At 31.4% G+C, this 23,616-nt stretch overlaps 1 protein-coding gene across 2 annotated transcripts in view; it reads right to left on the bottom strand.

Annotated features, from left to right (window-relative positions):
• Positions 1–23,616, bottom strand: part of LOC148624127 (follicle-stimulating hormone receptor-like) — a 40,304-nt gene that overhangs the window by 6,000 nt on the left and 10,688 nt on the right. Inside the window, exons 1-4 of one of the 2 annotated variants that reach the window (XM_088566650.1) lie at positions 22,499–22,607; positions 5,251–5,322; positions 3,751–3,837; positions 1,500–1,574 (exon numbers count right to left, since the gene is read on the bottom strand). In XM_088566650.1, the coding sequence (XP_088422776.1) occupies positions 1,500–1,574; positions 3,751–3,837; positions 5,251–5,261 (173 nt within the window). In that variant the 5' untranslated portion in view covers positions 5,262–5,322; positions 22,499–22,607. Of the gene's footprint in view, positions 1–1,499; positions 1,575–3,750; positions 3,838–5,250; positions 5,323–22,498; positions 22,608–23,616 lie in introns of those variants that run through there. The other variant, XM_088566649.1, reaches the window with a different exon arrangement.

Here is a 23,616-nt window from a genome sequence, read left to right as displayed (position 1 = left end):
TGGTGTATACTACAATAATGTAGTAGTTCATTTATGAGCCTTCCTATTTCGTAGAAATCTAATATTAGGGAAACACATGAAGCATACTTCTCAGTGTCTCTAGTGTCCTTTATCTTCATAATCCTAAAATTCTTGTAGATGGATAAAATATAAAATATTAAAAAAAAATCAGCAAACCTTTGATTATTAAATGAAAGGACGTAATTTATGCAGGGTATGTAATGAACTGGGGAATTGCCCTTCTTAATTTTTAACCAGGTCTACCTCTTTAGAACGGAAGAACAGATATGCATGCATGCAGAGGGGCACACTAATTTCCCATTGACACACCGACTGTGTGTTGAAAAGCATGTCCTCCACACTGAGCAAATATATTGTCGATTAAATATTCCACCATTTTGATAATAATTCGGTGTATTCAGGAAATGACAGACTCGTTTTTAACGAACAAGAGGTATGTCTGCTAATTACGGTACAGTTTTCCTAGGTGATCCTCGCTTATGGAGTAGCATCAGTTCATGATGTTTTGAGCCTTAATACCGGTTCTAATGTGAAATTAACGTATTGGAAGAGTCTTAATACTAAAACTTGGATAATAACCCTGAATCGAGGTTTTCCACCAGATCCTTTTTTACTTTAGTCCACATAAAGTATTAAACCGCTTTGTAAAATAAATGTCGCCGTAAGACTGAAGAGCATTTTTAACAACAAAAGAATGTAATCCCGGGACAAAGACTAGACATGGAAAACAGATATAAACACAACAAAAAACATAAAGCAACTAAAGCAATACATACAAAGCAACAAAAGTAAATGTGCAAATCGAACTCCACTAAAAGCTTGGAGCATGGATCAGGTGCACCGGTATCAAATGCATTATCGCCATTTCTTTGTAGAGATATATAAAAGATTACTTAAATGGATAATTTGTAGTAATTTTGATGTTCCGTTTGAAAGATTTATTTTCTATTATTTTAAAGAGTAATCAAGGGAACCAAGGTTATAGCGGTAATCAAAAGAATGTAATCCAGGGACAAAGACCAGACATGGAGAACAGACATACACAACAAAGAACATAAAGTAACTAAAATCATACATACAAAGTAACAAAAGTAAATGAGCAACTCGAACTCCACTAAAAACTGGGAGCATGGACCAGGTTCACCGGTAGGGTAAGCGTCTTTTGCTTTTCTAGAAACACCCCCCGAGTTGCTCATGAAAAGTCCGGGGTAGACAAACGAGGAAAGGAAAACTATGACCCGTTGAATAAATCAGTTTTCATGGTGCTGATGGTTACACCATAACGATCCACGAGTTCATGATGACGACCATAAAACTTCTGTAGTGATGACTTCAATCTTGTAGCAACATCTTCTTCATTTCTTATGTTGCTGAAGAAGTTTCAATAGGAAAAATCCCCTTATCCAATATGAAAAGTGAACTTTTCGTATAAATTATGGGGTAAAAGACTTCATTTAGGACACTTAACGATATCTTACATAGTATTTAGGACTCTAAATTTTCCAAAAACTCCAGCTGCTATCGATTGAAGACGGTGACATCTTACAATCCCTCTGAAATTTAAAGAACAAATCGTTTGTTATCGTTTCAGATCACACTATTTACACTGTCAAATGACGAGCTCGTTACCAGATGTGATTGAAGCGGTTGCACTAGGAATAAAATAAACAATAAAAAACATTATCCTTGGTGAACAGATCCTTCATCTCGTATATTTCTGCTGTAGAACTTACGATCATTTATAGCAGTATATCAAATATACACAAATTTACAAAGTCCATAATAGTTGCTAATTGACTGTAACTATTTTCACAGGATAGATTTATCAATGAGTCGAATTAATTTTGTACAAAATAATTTGAAGAAGGTGATTTATCAAAGTCAAGGTTTCTAGTCTGCATTTCTAAATATACTAAAATGCATTACAAAGACCCTAACACCCTTCAACAATCAACTGGTAAATAACAAAATTAACTTTAGTATAAAAATATTTGCAAAACTAATTTCAAACAAACTTCTTTTAATCCAGATGCAGGTCGGGTATTGAAAAATATATTGGTATTAAAATGAAATAAAGCATGATTTTGCAGATGAAGTTGGCTTCAGCATCTATTTCAGAGGTATTAACCATTCTTTAAAACCACCGTAAGTTAATTAAAAAATGAGGCCAAGCAGAGAATGTCCGAAGTATCCGTTATTGGATAGATCGACATTAAATGACAAGAAAAAGTTTATATATAAAATGACAGATGAATTTTGTATTACCGATTAATGTATTACCAATTTCCACTTTTACAGTTATTTATAATTGAAATAACCCACTTCAATGTTAAATTTGATTTCTTTAATACATTGTTCATTTATAATTTGATTTAGACGTACTTTCGGATTTATTTTTTTCCAGAAAGAATGGTAGTAAAGTGACCCCGAGGTAGCACTTGCTGCGGCAAGGCGGAACAATTTCCGTTTATCGTTAAAGGCAAGATGGAATTCTAAACATACAATAAATATTCGCAATGTGATTGATAACAACATCTGTCGATTTGTCATATTCTTGTAATTTTTTTATCACATAATTTATTTTAATGGTATCACAAAACATGTCCAAATTTCCTTTAAAATACAAAACTCGTTATTTTTTTTTATAACAATGTGACCATCATTCCAATGAAATACAGTTTCATGCTAGTTTTTTGTCTTTAGACTTAACAGTATGTCATGATAATTGTAGATTTCACGTATCAACTTCTAAATTTTGTGTCAATTTTGATTGGAAGGATTTACCATTTATGCATTTCAATTCATATCAAGTAGAAACAAATGGAAAATAAATTATTCAATTATTCCTTTAGGATTGTATTGTTTGACATTCGGCCATGAAATTATCATCAACTAATGAGTATGGAATCATATATGGAACCTTGTATTACAAATTTACCTTTGTTCAGATTTTTGTAACCTTGTAACAAATACTCTCTAACTGAGTCCAATTACGAAACAAACACAACGAAAATAGAGAAAAACATTAGGTAAATGAAAACTTGTAACTGATACACACGGACCATCAATTTTAGTTTGATTCGCCAGCTGTCCTTTCCTTGCGGTCTCTATGTCGTCTATGGACTTACAAGTTATAAATAATTTCTGGAAGTAGTTGTTCCTCTCTGCAGACAAAATAATCCTACGAATGAATCTCTTTAGTTTTTTAATCTATTTTTCTTTTTAAAACAGTCATTTATCACACTTATATCTGCTTTATTCTTTATTGCTAAGCCTTATTCACAGTTTTCCTTGCTTTTATTATTAATTTTTAATTTCCCTAAGTCCCAGCTTATTAGGGAATTATCTAAATAGATCTTTTTTGTTGTCATTGGTTACAAGCGACACATCCAGAACGGAAATTTAAGAAATTGTATTTACTGTACTGGCGAAAATACCGAGGAAGATCTTTCCTATACGAGTAATGACCGTCTTGACATGACATCAACAACTGTTTATTTCATTTACACTATGGAATATTCTTCTTTGGAATGATTACTCTTGGATGCTTTGTGAATAATACAGAAACCTTACCTTTGTTGACCTTGTCTATGATCTAACAATTCAAATGAATATGTAACGTTATAGCATTTTCTTGATTAACAGAAGCTTATATTAAAACGACAGAACGCAAGACAAGAAGAATCTGCCACTCTTAATGCAGACAAACATTATTACACCAAAACTTACATTATTTTAAGATTAAGTAAACCGTCGAAGCATGATGGTTTCAAAGTTTCTAGCAAACAGGGCGCCTTGTCGGTATCTCTAAAATATCTGGAAAAAATACAGATTCTGTACAAACCATGCTCCATGGCGGATTAGAAACTATTTTTTAAACAATAAACTGTAATGAGATGCTAGCAGTGTATCTATAAAAGAGCAAACAATAATATAGTCCAATACAATTTTAATTTTGATCTAAGTACTTTGGCTATCCATACAATTCATATACATCAATCTGAAAACGTATATCAATCACTAATAAGAGGCTCTTAAGAGCGTGACTAGTTCTCCTGGTTTGATAGCTTTAAACATTGAAGACATGCAAAAACTAAAAATGGTCAATACCTTTGACCAAATTTGCACGGAATCATCATTCAACTCATGTTACTGAATAACAGGCTAACAGTGAAAAAAAATCTTTAAAATATGCAATCAACGAATTTTCCCTAAATTTGTTCAAATTTGATATTTTTTATAATCTACATTAATCATCTATCTGGTATTGTTTTCTTAACAACTGGCAACAACTGGAAAAAATGGTCAATAAACACCTTCAATGGTCATACTCCTAGAAGGGTCAACATATTTTTCTGAAATTTGCACCAAAAAACAGATATTGAAATACTGAACATTTTATCAATTAACATTAATCATCAATCTGCTTTCGTTTCTAAATAATAAGTAATAAATGATAAAACATGACAAAAAATGACACTTTAGTGGAGTCCGAGTTGCTCATTTGCTTTTGTTACTTTGTATGTATGATTTTAGTTACTTTATGTTCTTTGCTGTGTATGTCTGTTTTCCATGTCTGGTCTTTGTTCCTGGATTACATTCTTTTGATTACCGCTATTACCTTGGTTCCCTTGATTACTCTTTCAAATGACATAACTCAAATTTGATCAAGTTACATTTATCATCAATCTGCTTTCTTTTTCTACACAATAGGCAAAAACTGCTAAAAAGGTAAGATTAGCAAAAAAGGGCAATAACTCCAAAGTCGTAAAGCAATAATCTTGGAATTTTCAGGCAAGATATATCTCTTCTTCGAGACAAAGAGCCCAATATGTCGCGATTTCTTCTACCTGTTATGGTTTTTGTTTTGAGATATAAACAAAAATATTTGGTGATACCCTTATATTCTATTTTTAGTATACAACCATGTTTTTTTTGTGAGAGTCTATAACGAATACAATTTTGGGAGTAGACATGCCAAGTTTTATCAAATTCTATTCAGCTGTTTAAAAGGAGAAGATTTTTAAATAGTTAACGACGAACGACAGACGACGACGACGATGTCAAAAGCTCGCATGGCCTTTTAGTCTAGGTGAGCTAATAATGCAAAACAATTAGTAGTATTAAATATGATTTAAAATTGAAAAGTCTGGACACAAACATAAGGACAAATTTATAGAACAAGATTATAGAAGAACAGGTGCTCGAAAAAATAATATTCATACTCACATAACAGTCATCTGTTGAAAAGACGAGAAAGCATTTGCTGCAACCACTTTAATAGACGTACCACTAAAATACCTGTAAGAAGAACAAAACTTTGATAGTACAGAAAACAAAAGTAATAGAATCTTCGTTGAAGTAAACAAATACATCGCAATGCGATCACTAAATCGCATGGAATTTTCATTATTTTACAATATTATTTGTTAAAACCAAACAAAAAGGTAAAAGAACAATTGTTATATCAGATATATCAATGTTAAGTTAACAACGTGTCCTTAATTATAACTTCGGCACTTTAGCACCAAGTCGATCCATCTTCATCGTTTGCAATCACATATCTTTAAATGTTTTTTACATTTTGTTTTGGTCAAATGGGTTTTTATCTGTACCTTTAGATTTCGTTTTTCTCTATTTTATATTTTCTTTATTTTTACATGGTTATTGTATAACAAATTATTTATAATTAGTGGTCATATTCAGTTTTTGTACAAGAAATCAATTCTTTTAACGTTATTTGCAATTTTTGATTTGAAAAATCACGTTATAAAATTATGTTATGGGCAAATACAACCAAAATCTATAACATATTTTTTTTCGGTGATAATTATCTTGAAACATCTTAGTTAGCAACCTTATCTTAGATAATTTGTAGTCTTGTTCAACGATAAATAGCTCATTACAGTTTCAGGAAATTAGTTTTTCCCGTTTCATGCATACTGATGATATCGAGAAAAGTTAAAAAAAAAACTTCCGTTTCACTGGGAAACCAAGGACCGCTTATTGAATGAAATATATATATATATTTTAAAGTTACAATTAATGGCACTAATTATTTAATAAAACTGAAATAAAAAGCCATTGATTTGCAAAAAAAAAAGATCCCGAGAACAAGTGTTTTCTTCTTACATTGAATATGTTATCTAAAATGTTTGTTAGACTTCTCCGAACTAATCTATACATATATACATTTTGTGGTTTTGAGCGTTGGACTTATTGCAGGCTTTGTTGCCATAGATGCCACAGAAGAGAAGGTGTTCGAATCCCGCTGAGAGAGCGACTAAATTTGATTTCCAAATTTGCAACCTCGCATCGCTACACTGCTCCAGCGCCCTAGACCACTCGGCCAGTTAGGCTGTATAAAAATATAGCTTTCGCTGTCCGGGTCATTCCTCCTCGAAGGATTAATCTAGGGTTGTAACTTAGTACACGATGTATGGTAGTACATCGTGTACTATGTAAGGTAGTACGGAACAGGTAATCTGTCTCAGGCTTCAGCTTGATTTATAGGATTTTCCAGTTAACTTGTATTGAGTAAAATCAACTTAAACATATGTTGACTTGTTACGACACATTATCACTTATAATCATATGCAGTTGAAACTAAATTTGCTGAACCAATATGAAATAGCCTAGGAAATACTTATTACTAAAGTAAATCTTACATGTTAAAAAGCAACATTTTTTTCCATTTTAAAGTTCAGTTACTATAATTGGATTATTGGTCTTCATTGTGTTATGGTTAATGCAATTCAATGCTTACATTTTTTGAAGTTGTATTTTTAAATGATGCCCCGATAAAAAGGTATACAAAATAAGTATTTCTCGACCTTATTTTTTTTTATTTGTTTTGTGTGTGTCTTGATAGACAGCTTTTTAGTTTCTTTTTGTTTCAAATACTTTTATTGTAAACAAAAAGCATGGAAATGTTGTTTGATATAGATAATATTCTTACGATTAATAGGATTTCACTTTTTATCTTCTGAACTTCAATTTGTGAAATTATTAATTACATGCATGTTTACGATAAAAAGAATGGTTTTTCATTCCTTATTGTCAACTATCCATTTTTAGATGGTGACGTCCCTTTGTCATCATAATGTGGTGTTTACATGTCATAATTGGTTTGATTTGCTCGTACTTGTCACACTGTTTCGGATTTTAACGAAAGGAATCTTTATATAACCGAGTTATTACTACATCAAGGTTTTCGATATCACAAACTGGTTAAAATATTCACTATTTTTTTTCAACCGATACAAATACAGATGTACATGAAAAGGGTTGATACGTGTAGGTATCTCCCATCCTTTGTCTCACGGAAATATTCTACATAAAGCACGGAAAGCTCGTTACTCACCCAATAATTTAACTAAACACTTGAATAGACGCATTCGTAAGGGATATATTTATGATATTGTCGTCAAATCGTTAAGGATAGTATTTTTGGTTTTATCATTGATTCGCTTATAGGGTCTTTACATAGAAATTAAGACACTATATTCAAAACAGTTTTTTGGCATGACATGGGTTGTGTCCTTATTGCATGACTTATGATATGATGTACCGTGATACTCTATCCCGCATGGTAATAATTGGGTTTGATTTTATATACGATAGAGATATAACTTTTTAAACTGGTCTGGAGCTGGCATGTCAATTAATTGCTTGTACGCCTTAGTTTGTACATTTGTGTAGTTTATATTCAGCTTCATTATTTTTGTTGTAGCGAGGGACTCAGACCTTTTGAACTGATTTTTAAGTCTGTATACTTGTGTAATATTTTTTCACAGTTGCAAGATTTTAATGGGGGAAAGTTGATGTCATGCCTAAAAACTTTAACCCCGCCGAATTGTTTACGCTGTCCCAAATCAGGAATTTCTGGCTTCTGTATGTCTTGTTTCGTTTTCATATTTAGTTTATTTTTTTTTATATATATAACATGAGTAAATACGGGCAACTCTTTCGCTGTACTTGTGTATAATGATGCTTTGACACGGTTGAGTTGTTGTCTCTTTGACACCATACGTATTCTCGTTATAAGGTTGATGTATTTAATCATAATGATATCCTTATCGTTTAGTCTTTTTTGACTTTGCTAAAAATGCAAATTATGTTTGTCAATTTGTTTCTTTATGATGGAAACCATTTATATAATTAAAAAATCAAAGATCTGATGAATATTATTTTTTTATCATTTATTTTATTATAAGAAACTTAATTGCTTCTATTGGACTAAAATTTTGTATGCATATCAGAAGTCGGAAACATGTTTACTAGTTCTTGTTCTTAATATATTAATATTATTAACACAGAAACCTACACAAATTGTCTTCAAGGTTTTGTCTCTTAACAGGATAACTACATATTCTAAAACGAAACCTGTCTTATCCTAAGATTATGCGATTTAGAAGGCTACGGGTTAGGTCACAAATAACTTATGACTCAATACTTTGTGTAGATAAATTAATATGTAATAACCATTTTGCGATTAATTTTGATAATGGATTGTTATTTTACATACATTCATGCGTTGTTAATTTTTGAATGTGTATTTTTTTTCTTATTTTGAGGTATGCTCTAAAAAGAGTGAAAGAGTAATCAAGGGAACCAAGGTTATAGCGGTAATCAAAAGAATGTAATCCAGAGACAAAGACCAGACATGGAGAACAGACATACACAATAAAGAACATAAAGTAACTAAAATCATACATATACAAAGTAACAAAAGCAAATTAGCAACTCGGACTCCACTAAAAACTGGAAGCATGGTCCGGGTGCACCGGTAGGGTAAGCGTCCTCTGCTTTTCTAGAAACACCCGCCGACCGAGTTGCTCATAAAAAGTCAAGTGTAGGTCAAGATATGACACTGACTTCACAGTGTCTGTAGTATCCTTTATCTCAAGTTCTTTGGGGTAGATGCGATGTATCAAATACCCGAAATTAGGATTGTTTAAAGAAAATACATCATCTATGTAGCGGAAATTGAGATTAAAGGATCTAGCCCAACGATATTCTTTCTTTCTTTCGGATCAGATCAGCTATAAAGTCAGCCTCATAAGAATGAATGAATAGGTCAGCAAGTAAAGGAGCACAATTTGTTCCCATTGGAATGCCGACCGTTTGTTGAAAAACACGTCCACCACACTGGACAAATATGTTGTCGATTAAAAATTCCAGGATTTTGTAAATATCTTCCTCTGTATATTTGGAAGATGATTTGGAATTATTTCTTACAAAGTATGAGGAATCTCTACCAAGAACTATATATTTGTATCTAGGTGTACCATCTTTTTTGGAAAAAACAAAGATGTATAATGTTTTTAAGTCTGGATTTTAACTGAGTATTGGGAATAGAAGTATACAGTGTTGAAAAATCATAGGATTTAATGCTATCATATTTAGATAATAGTCTTGAACTGATTGTCTCCAAAAGATCTTTCGAATTTTTGAGGATCAACATTGAATTAATACCACTACGGGAGTAACACGTGTTGTGGTAGGACTACAGACCCTCTTTGACAGTTGTGAGTATAGAAGTTAAAAGTTTTGAAAGAGGTTTGGTGGTACATTTTGCAGATCCAGCTATGAAACGTTGTTTGTATGGATTCTTGTGGAGGAATCCAGTACATAGACGTAAAAAATTAATAATGATGTTGACCAGTCAAGAAGACTAACTCCTTTCGTGGATGTCCTATTTTATGAGTATGTCACATAAAAAATAAATGGATTAACTCGTGTAATAAAAGTGTTTGAACTGTATGTGGTGAAAATTATCAAGTAAGAAAGACACTGGTTACCATTCAGATGCTTAATAATCATTTATAGAGAAAAGTGTTTTTTTTTACTTCAATAGATGGCTACAAAAAAAATTCACTTATTACGGGATTTCAACATAAGTTATTCATACCCATATGCGTTTTTACCCATTATTCAGTATCCATTGCGATGCTTTTGATTGGAAACTGGTAATTATGCATGTTTTCTCAGCTTTTTAAATCTCCTAAATAGTTTTTAAAATTGTCGAATTGATTAGAAATTCTTTAAAACCAAAGAAAAAGCGGGACCTGTGGGTGAGTTTTAAAATTTTTAGTTGATATAATTAAATTTAAGTGATTAAAGTTAAGCGATAAATAATATTGGTAAAGAAACCTTTAATTCAGGAGTTGGTTTACATTGGCGTGTGTATTTCTAAGAATCAGGCATACTTTGTTGGAAACATTATTTTCAGCGTAAAAAATTCTGAAAAAAATTACAGATGAAATATATGATGATTTATCTTAATATATATGTCTGTAATGCATTTTGTGCACGATGATTCTTGTTAAAAAATTATCACAAATGTGAAATAACAAATAAACTAAACCGTGTCATTGCAAAGTTAAAAATCTGGAAATTGCCTATTTTTCGGTTGTTTTTTAAATGAAAAGAAGGCTTTTTCCCCCTTTAAACATTGGTTGTTAGACCTAAAAAATAGTAATCATTCAATTGTTCACTTTAAGCACGTATTAGCCAAAGGCATTAATCTGTTTTACCTCTACTAGGCTATTTTTATCGGGATATAGTTTTGAATTTTAATCCAGTTTATTCTTAAATGTTAGCAACCTTTTTTTATAAACCAATAATAAACTCAAATAATTTTGTTTTCTTTTAATACTATTTTTGTTAAAAAAAAATATTTGTTTTTCTAAGATGGAAACAAAATTTTTCAAGGACGAATACTCAGGTGACTTCGTGTCCTACGTTTAGACCATACCCTGGTTTCCGTGACAACGCTGCACTTTTTTTTTGGCAAACGGGCGGATATATGTTTCTAATGTACACATCTACATTTATTAACTTATAGGTCTGTAAAAATGTCTTTGGGGAACGGTTTCGTTCAGGTGATTTCAAGTATTTAATACATATATATATATTTAATTGTATTCTTTCGTTTACTTTCATAAAAACTTTTTTTACGTTCTTGAGATGTTTGGGACTAGTAATATTCGTGGTGTATTCATTAATCGAAAAATGATTACACTGTCTGAAACTCTCTTGAGTTGTTACTGAAAGTAAAGTGTTTTCCACTGTTGATTGTAAAAAAATATCCGGTGTTTTTTTGTTTTTTTTTACAAAATGTTGATATCACAGCAATGATTTAATTAGCACTCCAGATAAGAATCAAGCAAGATACTATTCTTGGCTGGAATGAATAATAAAGCAAATAATTACAGAAATAAAAATGTCATATATTACAGAATTTGCATGATTTTTACAAATTGCTACTTAAAGTCTAATTAGTAAATAAAACAAAACTGTAGTTTTAAAAATGCTCTTTTTATGGCCCAAAAGATTTATTCTAGAATTTTCACAATGGTTTGAAGGTATTGCACATAAAGTACATCAACGAATGAACGAACGAACGAAGACAGAACAAGGTGACTAGTTCATACCCCTAAACTTTTTTTTACCGCCGTTATAATAGAAGTCTACTATACCACCCATGAATAAACACCGTTAATTATATTCCACACCACGAAACACTTCATCAAAGCGACACCATGGCAATCGTAACATTTGATATTAACTTCTTCCATTAATAAAATTGATAGACAATAATAGAATTATCAGTGACATATCTTTTATGGTGACTTTAACCGAATCCATACGATTGATTTCATATAAAGGTTTCGTTTATTACGCTTCTACAAAAAGGCGGACTATGGTATAAAACATTCCCATATATACTTCAAACAACGCAGAGGTTCTCAATCTGTCAGTTCTATAGTTTGATCGTCTGAAAATTATCACAATTCGACAATTAAACATGAAACTAGGAAATATCAGGCATCTTTGTTTCACCTGTCACCCTATGAATATAAATGAAGGAATAAAGCCAAGAAGTGACAGCCCAATCTTCACATTATATAACAGCATTCACGAAAGCTGTATGTAGAAGTATATTAATTGTATTTCCTTACTCAATTCTATAGGTATAAAGCCATACGTTTGAGGGGGCACTATTCAACGTTTGGAATTCTATACTACAGTTTGATCCTTTCTCAGATTTAGAGTAAATATAATATGAATACCATTCCATGATTTTTTTACCCTTTATACTTCTATTAACCATACTCAGTTAAAACACATTTCTCAACAAGCGGTCGACATTCCAAATGGGAACAAATTGTGCTCCTCTATTTGCTGAATTATTCCTCCACACTTATGATGCTGACTTTAAAGCTGATCTGATCCAAAAGATACACATCGTTCAGCTAGATCCTTTAATCACAGTTTCCGTTATATAGATGTCGTATTATCGTTAAACATCTTTGTTTTGGGGATTTTAGTCAGCCTAATATTTTGATCTAATCTTAGAGATCGATGGTACAGGAAAACTACTGACTATACGACAAATACGATGACTTTTCATTCTGTGTTACCGACTTTTCTTTTATTTCTGGCAACATTACTTCAGCACCTGCGTATGGACTTTTCATATTACAACTTATAAATGATGCGAGAGCTTGGCGTTCAACTACCATTTTTATGGAATTGTAAAGCTTGCATTCTTCTGTATTCCATAATGAGGTGTAGCATACCGAAGGTACGAACGGTGAAAATGAAGTTGGTACATTGAAAGTGAATAAAATATTCATTCAAATGAAATTAACTAGTTTTACACTTGATTCAGAAGATGTAAACTCATATAATAAGTTAAATTCTAGATATTGTCACTGAAGAAACTACACCAAAATCACGATATCAAATGAATAGAAAATAATACGAGGATTATTGGAAAGTGCGAATAACAAAAATACGATCACAAGTGCGAAAAAAACGCCTGAATTAAACGAGTAGGCGGAATTTACCATAATAACTCAAAATCGGCACATTTTGTATCCTCAGATCAAACTGAAAGATAAAAATGTATGTTCGATACTTTCTTCATTATGTTTTTGTTAACACATAATATACGATGTTTAGAACGTATGGAACAAAAAATAAAAAACTAAAGCTTCAACTAAGGAAAAGTCTGTGTAGCGAAGAACATTTAAAGTAAAACATAGGGAGAACAAATCACACAAGACAAAGAAAGTAATAAAATTTGCGCCGTAACAAGAATTGGGGATAATTGCATATTCTTCGAATACTTTTGTACCATTGCGCGACTCGAATAACAGAGCTCGTGTTATATTATCATTGTCAGATCAATTCCAAAACTTATTCTAATGTTTCAACAACAACGTGAATGATGAAAATGAAACCGGAAAATCGTTTCTAGACCCGTCAAAAATTAGATAAATGGTGCATGTAGAAAAATGAAAGTGATGGGATAAATTGTCAGATCTTGTTTTGCTTAAAACAGTTTGAGCATGATAGTAATTTAGAGAACGCAAAACATCAAAACTTAAAATTTGTGAGTGACTTCTTCTAAATATCTCAAAAAAAACATAAAAAAAGGAAGTAAATCGTTGGTTTAATAAAAATTACGCTGAAAATATTTACTTGTTTTTCAACTACATACAGATATAATTGTGACATTTACTGTTCGTAAAAAAATAGTTAGAGTAAATCATCTGTCTTCAGAAATGTCAAATAAAATCAAGTCTTGATCTGATATGACTAAATTAGGAATCAAATATTTTCACGCATAATAATCACTGTAACTAATCGATATCTTTGTCCACAACGGTAAAGATGATCTATATCTTTAGTCAATCTAGACAAGTTTTTTTTATCGTTTTATTGGCATGTTTCCTGACCAACTTGTAAAGCCATCCTTACTTGGTTCGTTGTCTCTTAACTTTTTATTCTTATCATATTTAAGCTATTGAGTATATCATAGAATTTCAAAGACTGGTACACCTCTTTTTTTGGCGTAACGATAATGTCGAATGCATTATTTGACGTTTGCGCTATTTAGTGACTTAGCGTGAACTTTTGTTTTCATTTTTTCATCTCTGGACAAACTACAGAAAAACTGAATAATTGAAAATTGTTCCCATAAGCATTTCAATGGTCTACTGGAACCTCTTATCCTCCAATTAGACAAAAACATTGTCGAACAAAGATCCAAACATCAGACCTTGAGTAATTGTTGTCAAAGTCAATGAGGTTTTTCGCTCTTTCTCTACTTAATATCTTATACCCCCTGCTTTGTGAAAAAAACGGTGAATAATATCAAGTTGAAATACTGGCATGTTCTTATTTTAACTTTTTTTGATTGTTTAAAATGAAATTTTCAGTGTCTCAAGGATGTGATTGATTATCTTCTAAACAGGTCAAACACTATTTTATTATACAAGTAAATCCTTTATTCCCTTTTGCTGTTTCGTACTTTTATTATTATTTAATTATGTCAAGCAATAATTAACATAAGTATCAAACACCTGGCGTAACACACACACACAAACTGTCTTAGTCACTAAATAATTAACTACTAACACATCTTACATGGCACTTTAAATATACCAGTAGCTACATTATATTGAACTGATCTTTTTACCATCCAATGAACAGTCCTTTCCTAAGTAAAAATTATCGTAGGATAAGAGAAGAAAACTGGATACGCAGACTCGGTACTGCAATACCTTACGGGTGCAATGACAACATCAAAAGTATAGAAAACCTTTCAAGCCAATATAACAATAACATAAATATGATGAATTTATTTGACAAAAATCCAAGACGGAAAAGGAGTCATGGCCATCGATACTAAACGTCACTTTTGATGTCTCCATAGATAGTCTTATTCTTATTCTTATAAAAAAACCCTTGGACGTCATCACACCCGAACTAAACTCTATTCTATATTTCTCATTCTACTACACTCCCTTTACAAAACAAGTCTTGACATTCCTATTTCTCAACATACCTAATAAGTATACAGATCATTTTGGATATTGGATACTCTTTAAACCAGTTTGTGTAAAAGTCAAGATGAAGAAAAACGATCATTTCGTTCACTACCGTTTGACAACAAAGGTATAGATGCAATTAATTTTGCTAACATCCTCCATCACAACAGCGGAACCAACGAAATTCCCCCATATTTCAAAGACAATTCAATACCGATTCATATTCCTAAACTTTTTACTTTTTGTGTCAGAGGACGCTTACCCTACCGACGCACCTGGTCATTATTTTTTGTGACTTTGTATGTATTATTTTAGTTATTTTATGTTCTTTGTTGTGTTTGTCTGTTTTCCATGTCTGATCGTTGTCCCTGGATTGGATTACATTCTTCTGATTTCCGCTAGAATCTTGTTTCCCTTGATAACTCTTTCAGTAGGCTTTAACTCGCGTTAAAACCTATATTGAAATATATATTCTTTAGAAAGGTGCTAGTCCCAACAAAAGTATAAACCTAGAGAAATATTGAGGTCGATTTCATCAATCAAAAACACTAAACAAGATTGAATACGGTCGAATTTCTATGTAATTTTGTTATCATTTCATATATAAGTAACTCGAGTAAAAATTTAATTACAAAATACCTCATGTTTCGAGAGATTTGCAAACCAAATATTCTGCCTTTTTTGCCAAGGTTTTATATGATTTACAGGCTGAGATGAGAATAAGTAAATCCTTGATTAGCCACTTTTTTTATTTTCTTGATCCAGGTTTTTGCTGGGCGGTTTGATGGAGATACAATGTCCTTTCAAGCAATTGAATCTTTGTTTTACAATAATGACACGTAGCTTGTAAAGTTTTAGTCTCTTAGTATTGCATCTGTAGAAATATATTAATTAGCAGAATATAGATAAGCAAGTTACATGTAATACAGAGGAATAAGAAGTTCATACAGACATGAGCACCTTCAACCATAATAAAATCCCTCGGATTTACACCGGAAAATTATTCGGTTCCTGACACACCAGAGAACAATTTCATAAGGAACCTTCGTCGAACTAGACTCAATGCCTGATCACATTTGTAGACTTTAATATTAAACCTAATTTTCACTTTTCATGGCTAGGATTAAAGTTAAATAAAAATTAAAGAATCAGAAAAATAGCCATGAACAAATCCTTTTCTCTTATACGAAATATGAAATACTAGTATACAAAGCTATCTAATTATGTTAATTATAAACGAATAAAATAATGAAAGTTTGAATAGGTGTTTGATCTTTTCACTGTCACGTCCAAACAAGTAAGAAATGGTACAAAGGTGTGACTAGATGATGAAAAATAGGTTGTAAGTATAGGTATAAATAAGTATAGGTCGTAGAAACTGATCGTAGAAACTTTCAACCGAGAAAAAAAAACAATAAACAAGGCAGCAAGTTCAAATACTGTTTATATTAGCATAAAAAGTTTGAAAGTTTAACCAACTGAGGGTTTAATTTTCCGACCAATTTCCAAGCCCATGGGCTTTATTTTGTAATGTTACCCATTCGACTACAGATTATGAAATAACTCCAACACAATCATTGTAATGTTTTTTTTTGTTTTGTTTTGTTTTGTTTTTTTTTTTGGCTTTTTTTTTTGGTTTTGGGTGGAAGGATGTCTTTCTCTTTTTCTTTTTCTGAAATTCAATTTCTTTGCTTTAAACACAAAAAGCGAGAAAATAAAGTATCAAATGCATTACTTCAAATGTTCATTTATTTACCAGATTTTTAGCTGCATTCATTGGCATGAGAATGTTCTGGGCCAATCATAATTGTTCATATTGGCACTTGAATGTAAAATACATACGATATTTAAGCCTACTGTTTTTATTTTTATTTTGTAGACTTTAGAGGTGGAAATTCCGACTTTAATGTTGGAATTATGGACAACAATGTTGGAATTTCCTACTTTAATATTGAAATTATTAACTCTGTAAGCGCAATTTAATCAGAAGTATTTTATTCCCATAATTTAAAAAATAATAAGAATTCAAACAATGGCCCTAATCAAGTTTGCGTATTTCATAGTATGAAAGTGCTTAATGTATTCATGCTTAGCTTCATTTTGTTGCATACATATATATTTTGCACTGATGTTGTAAATTGATGTATTTCTGATACTTTCCAACTTCGTTCGTTCTATTACCAAAATTTTATATTGATCTGTTGCATTCTTTTATTTGACGTATCATTCTCATTTATAGTCTAAGCTTGCTGCTTTGAATTCACATTTTTGGATGATTTCTTGTATTTAAACTAGTTTAATGGTAATGTACATGTGTGATGGTACAAACATGTAACTTCATTTTAACAAAGTAATTTCTCTCATTTCTCTCAAACACTCTTTAGAATTGTATTGTAGCTATTGGAGCTATTCATTATCTTTTATTTAAATGAGGGACATGTTATTTAATGAGTGGAAGGTAGTGTTTACTAAATCATGCATTTAGTGATTATAAGCCAAACAAACATAAGTACCCAATGCCTTATATATGATGGCCAATCTGATTTTCATGAAGGCTGATAACTTTTGCTTTTATAACCTAAATCATGGCGTCTTTCCATGCTGAATGTCAGAAATTAGTAAACGACAAAAGCTATTAATCTTCAATGCCAAATGAAGACAAATGCATTCATCTATACCAACAGAATTTAATCTTGCATGAATGCATATAGGTTTGAATAAGAGAAGTAATAAAAAAATCATTTTTTTGTTATTTAAATCACATTCCAATTTTCTGGACTTCTAGTTTTAAACATACATAAATGGAATCAAAACACTGCTCTATTCTATATTCTTTGTAATACTAAATAAGGTCTTTATTAAACTAAGAGTGGAAATTACCAACAATTGTCTACCTTAGTTGTACCCTTGGCATCGACGTCTTCAATGATAAATCTAAAGTAACTCTTTCAGACGCTTTATATGAAAAATGGTATACTATGTAGCGATTACAGATTGCTATCATTGGACTTTCTGATTTTTGCCTTGATATTACAATTTTTTATTCGGACTTTCCTATTGGACTGACTCTATTACTATAGCCTAAAGTTTATAAGTTTGGTAATTTTGTAATTACTCTTTTTCTCATAAAGAACACGCCATGACGGTCTACACCTGTAGAACATCAACAAAAGCATGTTTTTTTTTATTGAGACCATTCAAATTATCGTAGTAGGTTGATATTTCTATATACTTAGGCTGACTCAAAAACAAACACAATTATGAAATTTGCTAATGGGCATTTCTGATATAGATTAATAATGGGATGTCACAACCAGGTTAGACTTGCGGTTATAATAGAACATAGAGTAATATTGCTTTTTGAATCTACTTTTCTTCCAGTTAGTCAATTGAAATGACGTACATAATGTACTATTATTGTTGGTAACACTCACTGTTGATTGAAAATCCAGAAAGAAAAAAACAGATAGTATCACTATTTATATAGCATTAGGAATTACACACTCTTTTCAAGAAATCATTTGATCTGATGACTTAGTCATCATTAATTGTAGGAGCACTGTTTGAAATGATCCATGACAAATTTCTCCCCAGACTGGACTGATAGAGACTATCAAAGAATTGCCGACCTTCCCGTGTCAAATTAAATTCTGGTTTAGACAACATTCGTAATATCTTTTTTTAATTACACGATAGTTAAAATAGTGTTTACAGCTCTGAAAAGAATTAATTTAAAATGAAATATTAATATGAAAATATTGTTGTAAATTCTGACTGTAAAAGAGAAGTCGATACTATTTTACAGTATTGTAGACTGTTCAATGTTTAATTGGTAAAAAAACTAATATATAAAATTGTAGTTATCCAATTCACATAAACATGTTAACAATCATTTGACCGGATTAAGCTCAACAAATGTGTTGAAAGCACACGTATCCCCATTTCGTGTACTATTAATTTAATGGCAGAAGGGAATTAAAACGAAATGACGAGTCTAAGTGGCTTTAAATGAACGTTATCAACGACAAACGCAAAACATTTGCCTCTTGAGCGCAATCAATCCTTCAAATTGAACATTTGGTTGATGTAAATTCGAATGCAATAGGAGACAGATTTGAGATGCCAATATAACGTTTTTGGTGTCATAGTATTCTAAATGCACCAGAGAACGACAAAGCTTCGCTTGGTGCGAAATCATTGATCGGAGGGTTGATACTTTAAAACTCATATTGAATGGTGTGTTTCAAGTCTATAGTGAGTGACAGGGAGATCAGGAACCTTGAAAATTATGTTAATGTGATGGCATGATAATATCTAAATATAGAATCAAGATCTAGAATCACTTCTGGTTAGGAGAGCTAAATGATGCCGGATGAACGTCTTATCATGTTTCGCTTTAACCATACAGTATTTTTTCCTTCTCAATAATACACACAATTAATGCACTGAATTTACGTTTAATAAAAATATAACAACAGAAGCATCCGATTTTAATTTGTATGTGCTATGATATGACAAAAATTATTGCTGAGTGATAAGTTTTAAATATTTACCATGACGAACTGAAGACATAACAAGTATTGTAATCAACAGTTATCCTTTTTGTTAACCATGTCTTAAGATATGTTTTCAGTTCATATAGTTCTGATGCTGGGGTATGCTCAAAATAAATTCAAATCTATCAAAAAAAAAAAAGGATTAGTTTTGTTTTCCAAATGCACCAGTTTTTAGCTTTTTACTTGTCAGATCCGTTTACATCGAAGACATATATCTTTATTGAAGCAAGTATCAAAATAAAGTTATTTTTGTACCTAGAGAAAACAGATAAATGAAAAAACTATGAGGAACCATATGAGATAATTAAATCTGGAAGTCTGTTTCGATCCTAACCCTGCATTTCTAGGTATTCTTATTTATATCAGTTACATCTCATTCTAGAGATGACATTTCTTTGAATTCCTGATAGACTGCATGATTTCCATTCTTTTAATTTTTTTCTGGCTTCTCTGAATTCTCAAAGGATTCGTTCGAGCTCTAGTTACAATAACAATATTGGGTTCTTGGCGATAAGATGTTAATTTCTTAATATCTATGTTTATACGCTGTGCAACATAAATTCTAACAAAAGTTGTTTTGAACATTCAGGAAGGGTAGATGTTTGTTTTAATGTTTTATAACCATAACAAATATAAAAAGCAAACAAATTTTAATGATACAAATACTCCCCCCCCCCCCCGAAATAAAAAAAAAATGAAACAAAAACAGAACAAAACAAAATGACGATTTATTGAAGAAACAAAAATATATTTCTGTTTAGTTCATGATACCAACAACACATACTTTTGATGTTAATTGAGTATCCAGGCAGGAACCTCCATGATTTTTGAAATGCATTAAGCAATGCGCATTATTTTAAATTTACTCAAAGGTTTGTGTTTATTCCAATCTTCATTTAAAGTAAATGTCACGAAAATTTTGTCATCAATCACCTGTAAATCACTTGACATAAATTACTCTGTAGAGCAGAAAAAAGGGAAGCTGCTCTATTCGCTACACTGCTCTATCGGATCAAATTGATACAGGGAAGATAATAGAAACTTATAGAAGGGTCTGAAAAATTTATAAAGATATAGCTTTCGCTGGCCGGGTCATTCCTCATCGTAGGATTATTCTAGGATTTTAACTTAGTGCAAGATGTATGGAAGTACGGCATAGTTCATCTAGGTGTTATTATGTAGGGTAGAGGTAGAGGATCAAATTAATGATGAATTAATGAAAGCTATATTTTTATAGCATAGTTGGCCGAGTGGTCTAGGGCGCTAGACTTTGTGCAGGCGGTGTTGCCATAGATGTCACAGCGGTACGAGTTCGAGTCCCGCTGAGGGAACGACCAAAAATTTGCATCGCAAATTTGACGGTTCTAACATCGTTGGGAATATATATATATATAATTGGATTGGATATGATATTAACATGTCATTGATTTCCATTTTCAGTTCTCGGTGCGTCAATAAAACTGTGTTGTGAAATGCAATCAAACAATTCGTTAAGTTTCTTGTTTGTATCTTACACATTGAAATGGGTTATTTAATAAGTAATATTTTTTTTTAAATTTCCAACAAGAAAAAGATAAGTATATCTAATACTTTGAAGTATTTGTAATCTAAAGAGCTTTGCTACAATTTTGTTTAGTTTTTATTTTTTGTTTTTATTTTGTTTTTGTTTTGTTTTTTTTTTTCTTCTCTAGTTTCTTTTCACTGGGCAAAGACAGTCTCGAGTTCCAAAAAGCTTCTGAAATTAGTAACTCCCTCCAAGCCCCAGAAAACCTTTTCAAAAATTCGAATAGAAAAGTAAACGTTTGTGAGATTGCATCTAATTATTGTCATATGCCGATTTTTAAAATTTGAAACTCGAAAGTTTCCCGCAAAGCATAGGAAAAGAAACAAATGTCCATCTTTATATACAGCTCGTGAAATATCAACACAGTACTTTTTTAAATTAATAAAAATGAAACCTTTCATTTTCCTTGCAGAAATATTGACTAATTAGATTCTTATCGTTCTACAATTTTATGTGTAAACGATGTTTTAAGTCTTATTCGCACTTTTGCTTAGCCATTCCAATTATGACATGATTATTCAAAATAATCATGTCCTGCATTCATTCTAATTTATATGCTGCATACACAATGTTTTCCGTTTTAATTTCACTCTTCAACTTGTGGTTTTAAAACCTGTTTTAAAAAGTAATTTCACTTATTCATTAAGCTGTCTTATAGGAAACAAAATACGAAGATCTAAATGCAATGTCCTAGATAGCGGGATTTTGTGTACTAAGATTAGTTTTATCAATGCAAGTTAGTCGTTGAAATTACTTGATATTCAATGAATCTGAATATTTGAATTGAGAGCAAACGCAGCAATTTGTTTGCATAAATATTTCAGTGATGATCCAGTATCCCTAGAGAGCTTTTTGTAATATTTCAAAGCAAATTGGATTAAATCTTGAACATGGAAATGATTGACAACTTGAAACATGCACAAACGAATATTTTAGATTTGTATCTTTCTTATATTTGTTAAGTTTTAGGGAACCATCCAAATTTAACCATGCAATCGTAACCTTTTAATTAAATATTTCCCCAGTCCTACTTTAACTTTAGGGCTAATTCTATGTAAAGGTGAGTGAATCTAATTAAACAATGATATTGCTTTGGGCTTCCATGGAAGTAATTACATTGATTTTTTATCAGCCTACCTGGACTTACAGTCATCAACTATATCTTATATCCAATTTGCATGTATTTGCATGTAAACTGCTGTCATAACTCAAAATTCGTCTGTCATTTACTTCTGTTGCTTTGTACGTATTATTTTGGTTATTTTATGTTATCGCTATTTTGTTTAAAATCCCTTTGATCTTGCTATACGATAGTTTGCAATCTCAAGCCAGTCGAGTGAGAATGAAAATTATCGATAGTTTCTATGTCCTCGCGTGACATACAAGCAACAGCATAGGAATATTTGACGACCCAAATAACCATCTGTTTGTTTACTGCGTATAAAATAATGGCTAATTTGTGGCAATATTTTCTAGTCTACAATGGAAAATGATTAAATACAGTAACTTACCCGATAAAATGAATAAATCCCAAAATTATTTAATAAATTTTAAACGCAATTGTCATAGTAAACCGATTTTTGTTTTTAAATGTGTATCACAGCTGCACAACATACGTAATACGTAACGTCATGTAGCACGTCGCTGCTGAAAGGAAATTTTGCAGTGCTTACATATTTAGGTCAAGAAAACTGAAAAAAAAAACAAACTTATATCTTATAATTCATCATAACGGCGATAAACAGATTATTAAATTTTTTTTTCAACTCGCGGGAGTTTCTCATACTCATCTCGTCTCGCAGCAAAGCCACCCGACGAGATCAGCATGAGAAACTCCCTATCGTTGAAAAAAATATTAAATAATCTAATATTCTTTGTTGTGTGTGTCTGTTTTCTATGTCTCGTCTTTATCCCTGGATTACATTCTTTTGATTTCCGCTAGAATCTTGGATCCCTTGATTACTCATTCTAAAACAAATAAGTTTACAAGTACATGTATACAAGTCTATACATAAGTGATCTGCATTTAGAATCAGAAGTGAACTGTATACATTGAAAAACAGGTTATTTATAATGATGATATTTAAATTGATCCAAGTTTTGCTGTTTGTTGAATTTATCAAGGCGAAAAAGGGTAAAAAAATTTCCTTGATAAGTAACAAGTCTGAAAGTTAATAACATCTTTCCAGTATTTTAAATACATGGATTAGTTTGTACAGTTACTTTAAATTATGCGTCTTTTTCAGTATACATGGCAATAATGATTACAAAACTTAACAAAAACGATGGTTATATAGACAATTTTGAGCATGTGCACCGCCACAGGCAACCTCGTATTGTTCCACCTCTTTGTTAATGTTGGGGAAATTTAAGGCTTTTCTGGGATTTTATGGGTTTTTTTGTGTGTGTTCATGTTTCTGTTCATACAGGACAAAAAGTGGGAATAAAAATACAAAGATAAAGGTGAATCATTGCCTGCGTTTATAAAGGACAGAACGTATTATTCATGAAAAACAACATACTTCAATATTTGATGAGGTCAAGACAAACAAGTGTAATTGATACAACAAAAAACACATTTATTTATTTATTGTATTGTCAAGCGTGGTGGACTTGCTTTTAAACAGAC

Source organism: Perna viridis, chromosome 2 (genome assembly GCF_037379345.1).
Source record: "Perna viridis isolate PV_CMFRI_1.1 ecotype Kerala chromosome 2, ASM3737934v1, whole genome shotgun sequence".
NCBI classification, from domain to species: Eukaryota; Metazoa; Mollusca; class Bivalvia; order Mytilida; family Mytilidae; genus Perna; species Perna viridis.
The sequence above is the reverse complement of the archived record's forward strand: the minus strand, read 5'-3'. Positions and strand labels throughout refer to the sequence as shown.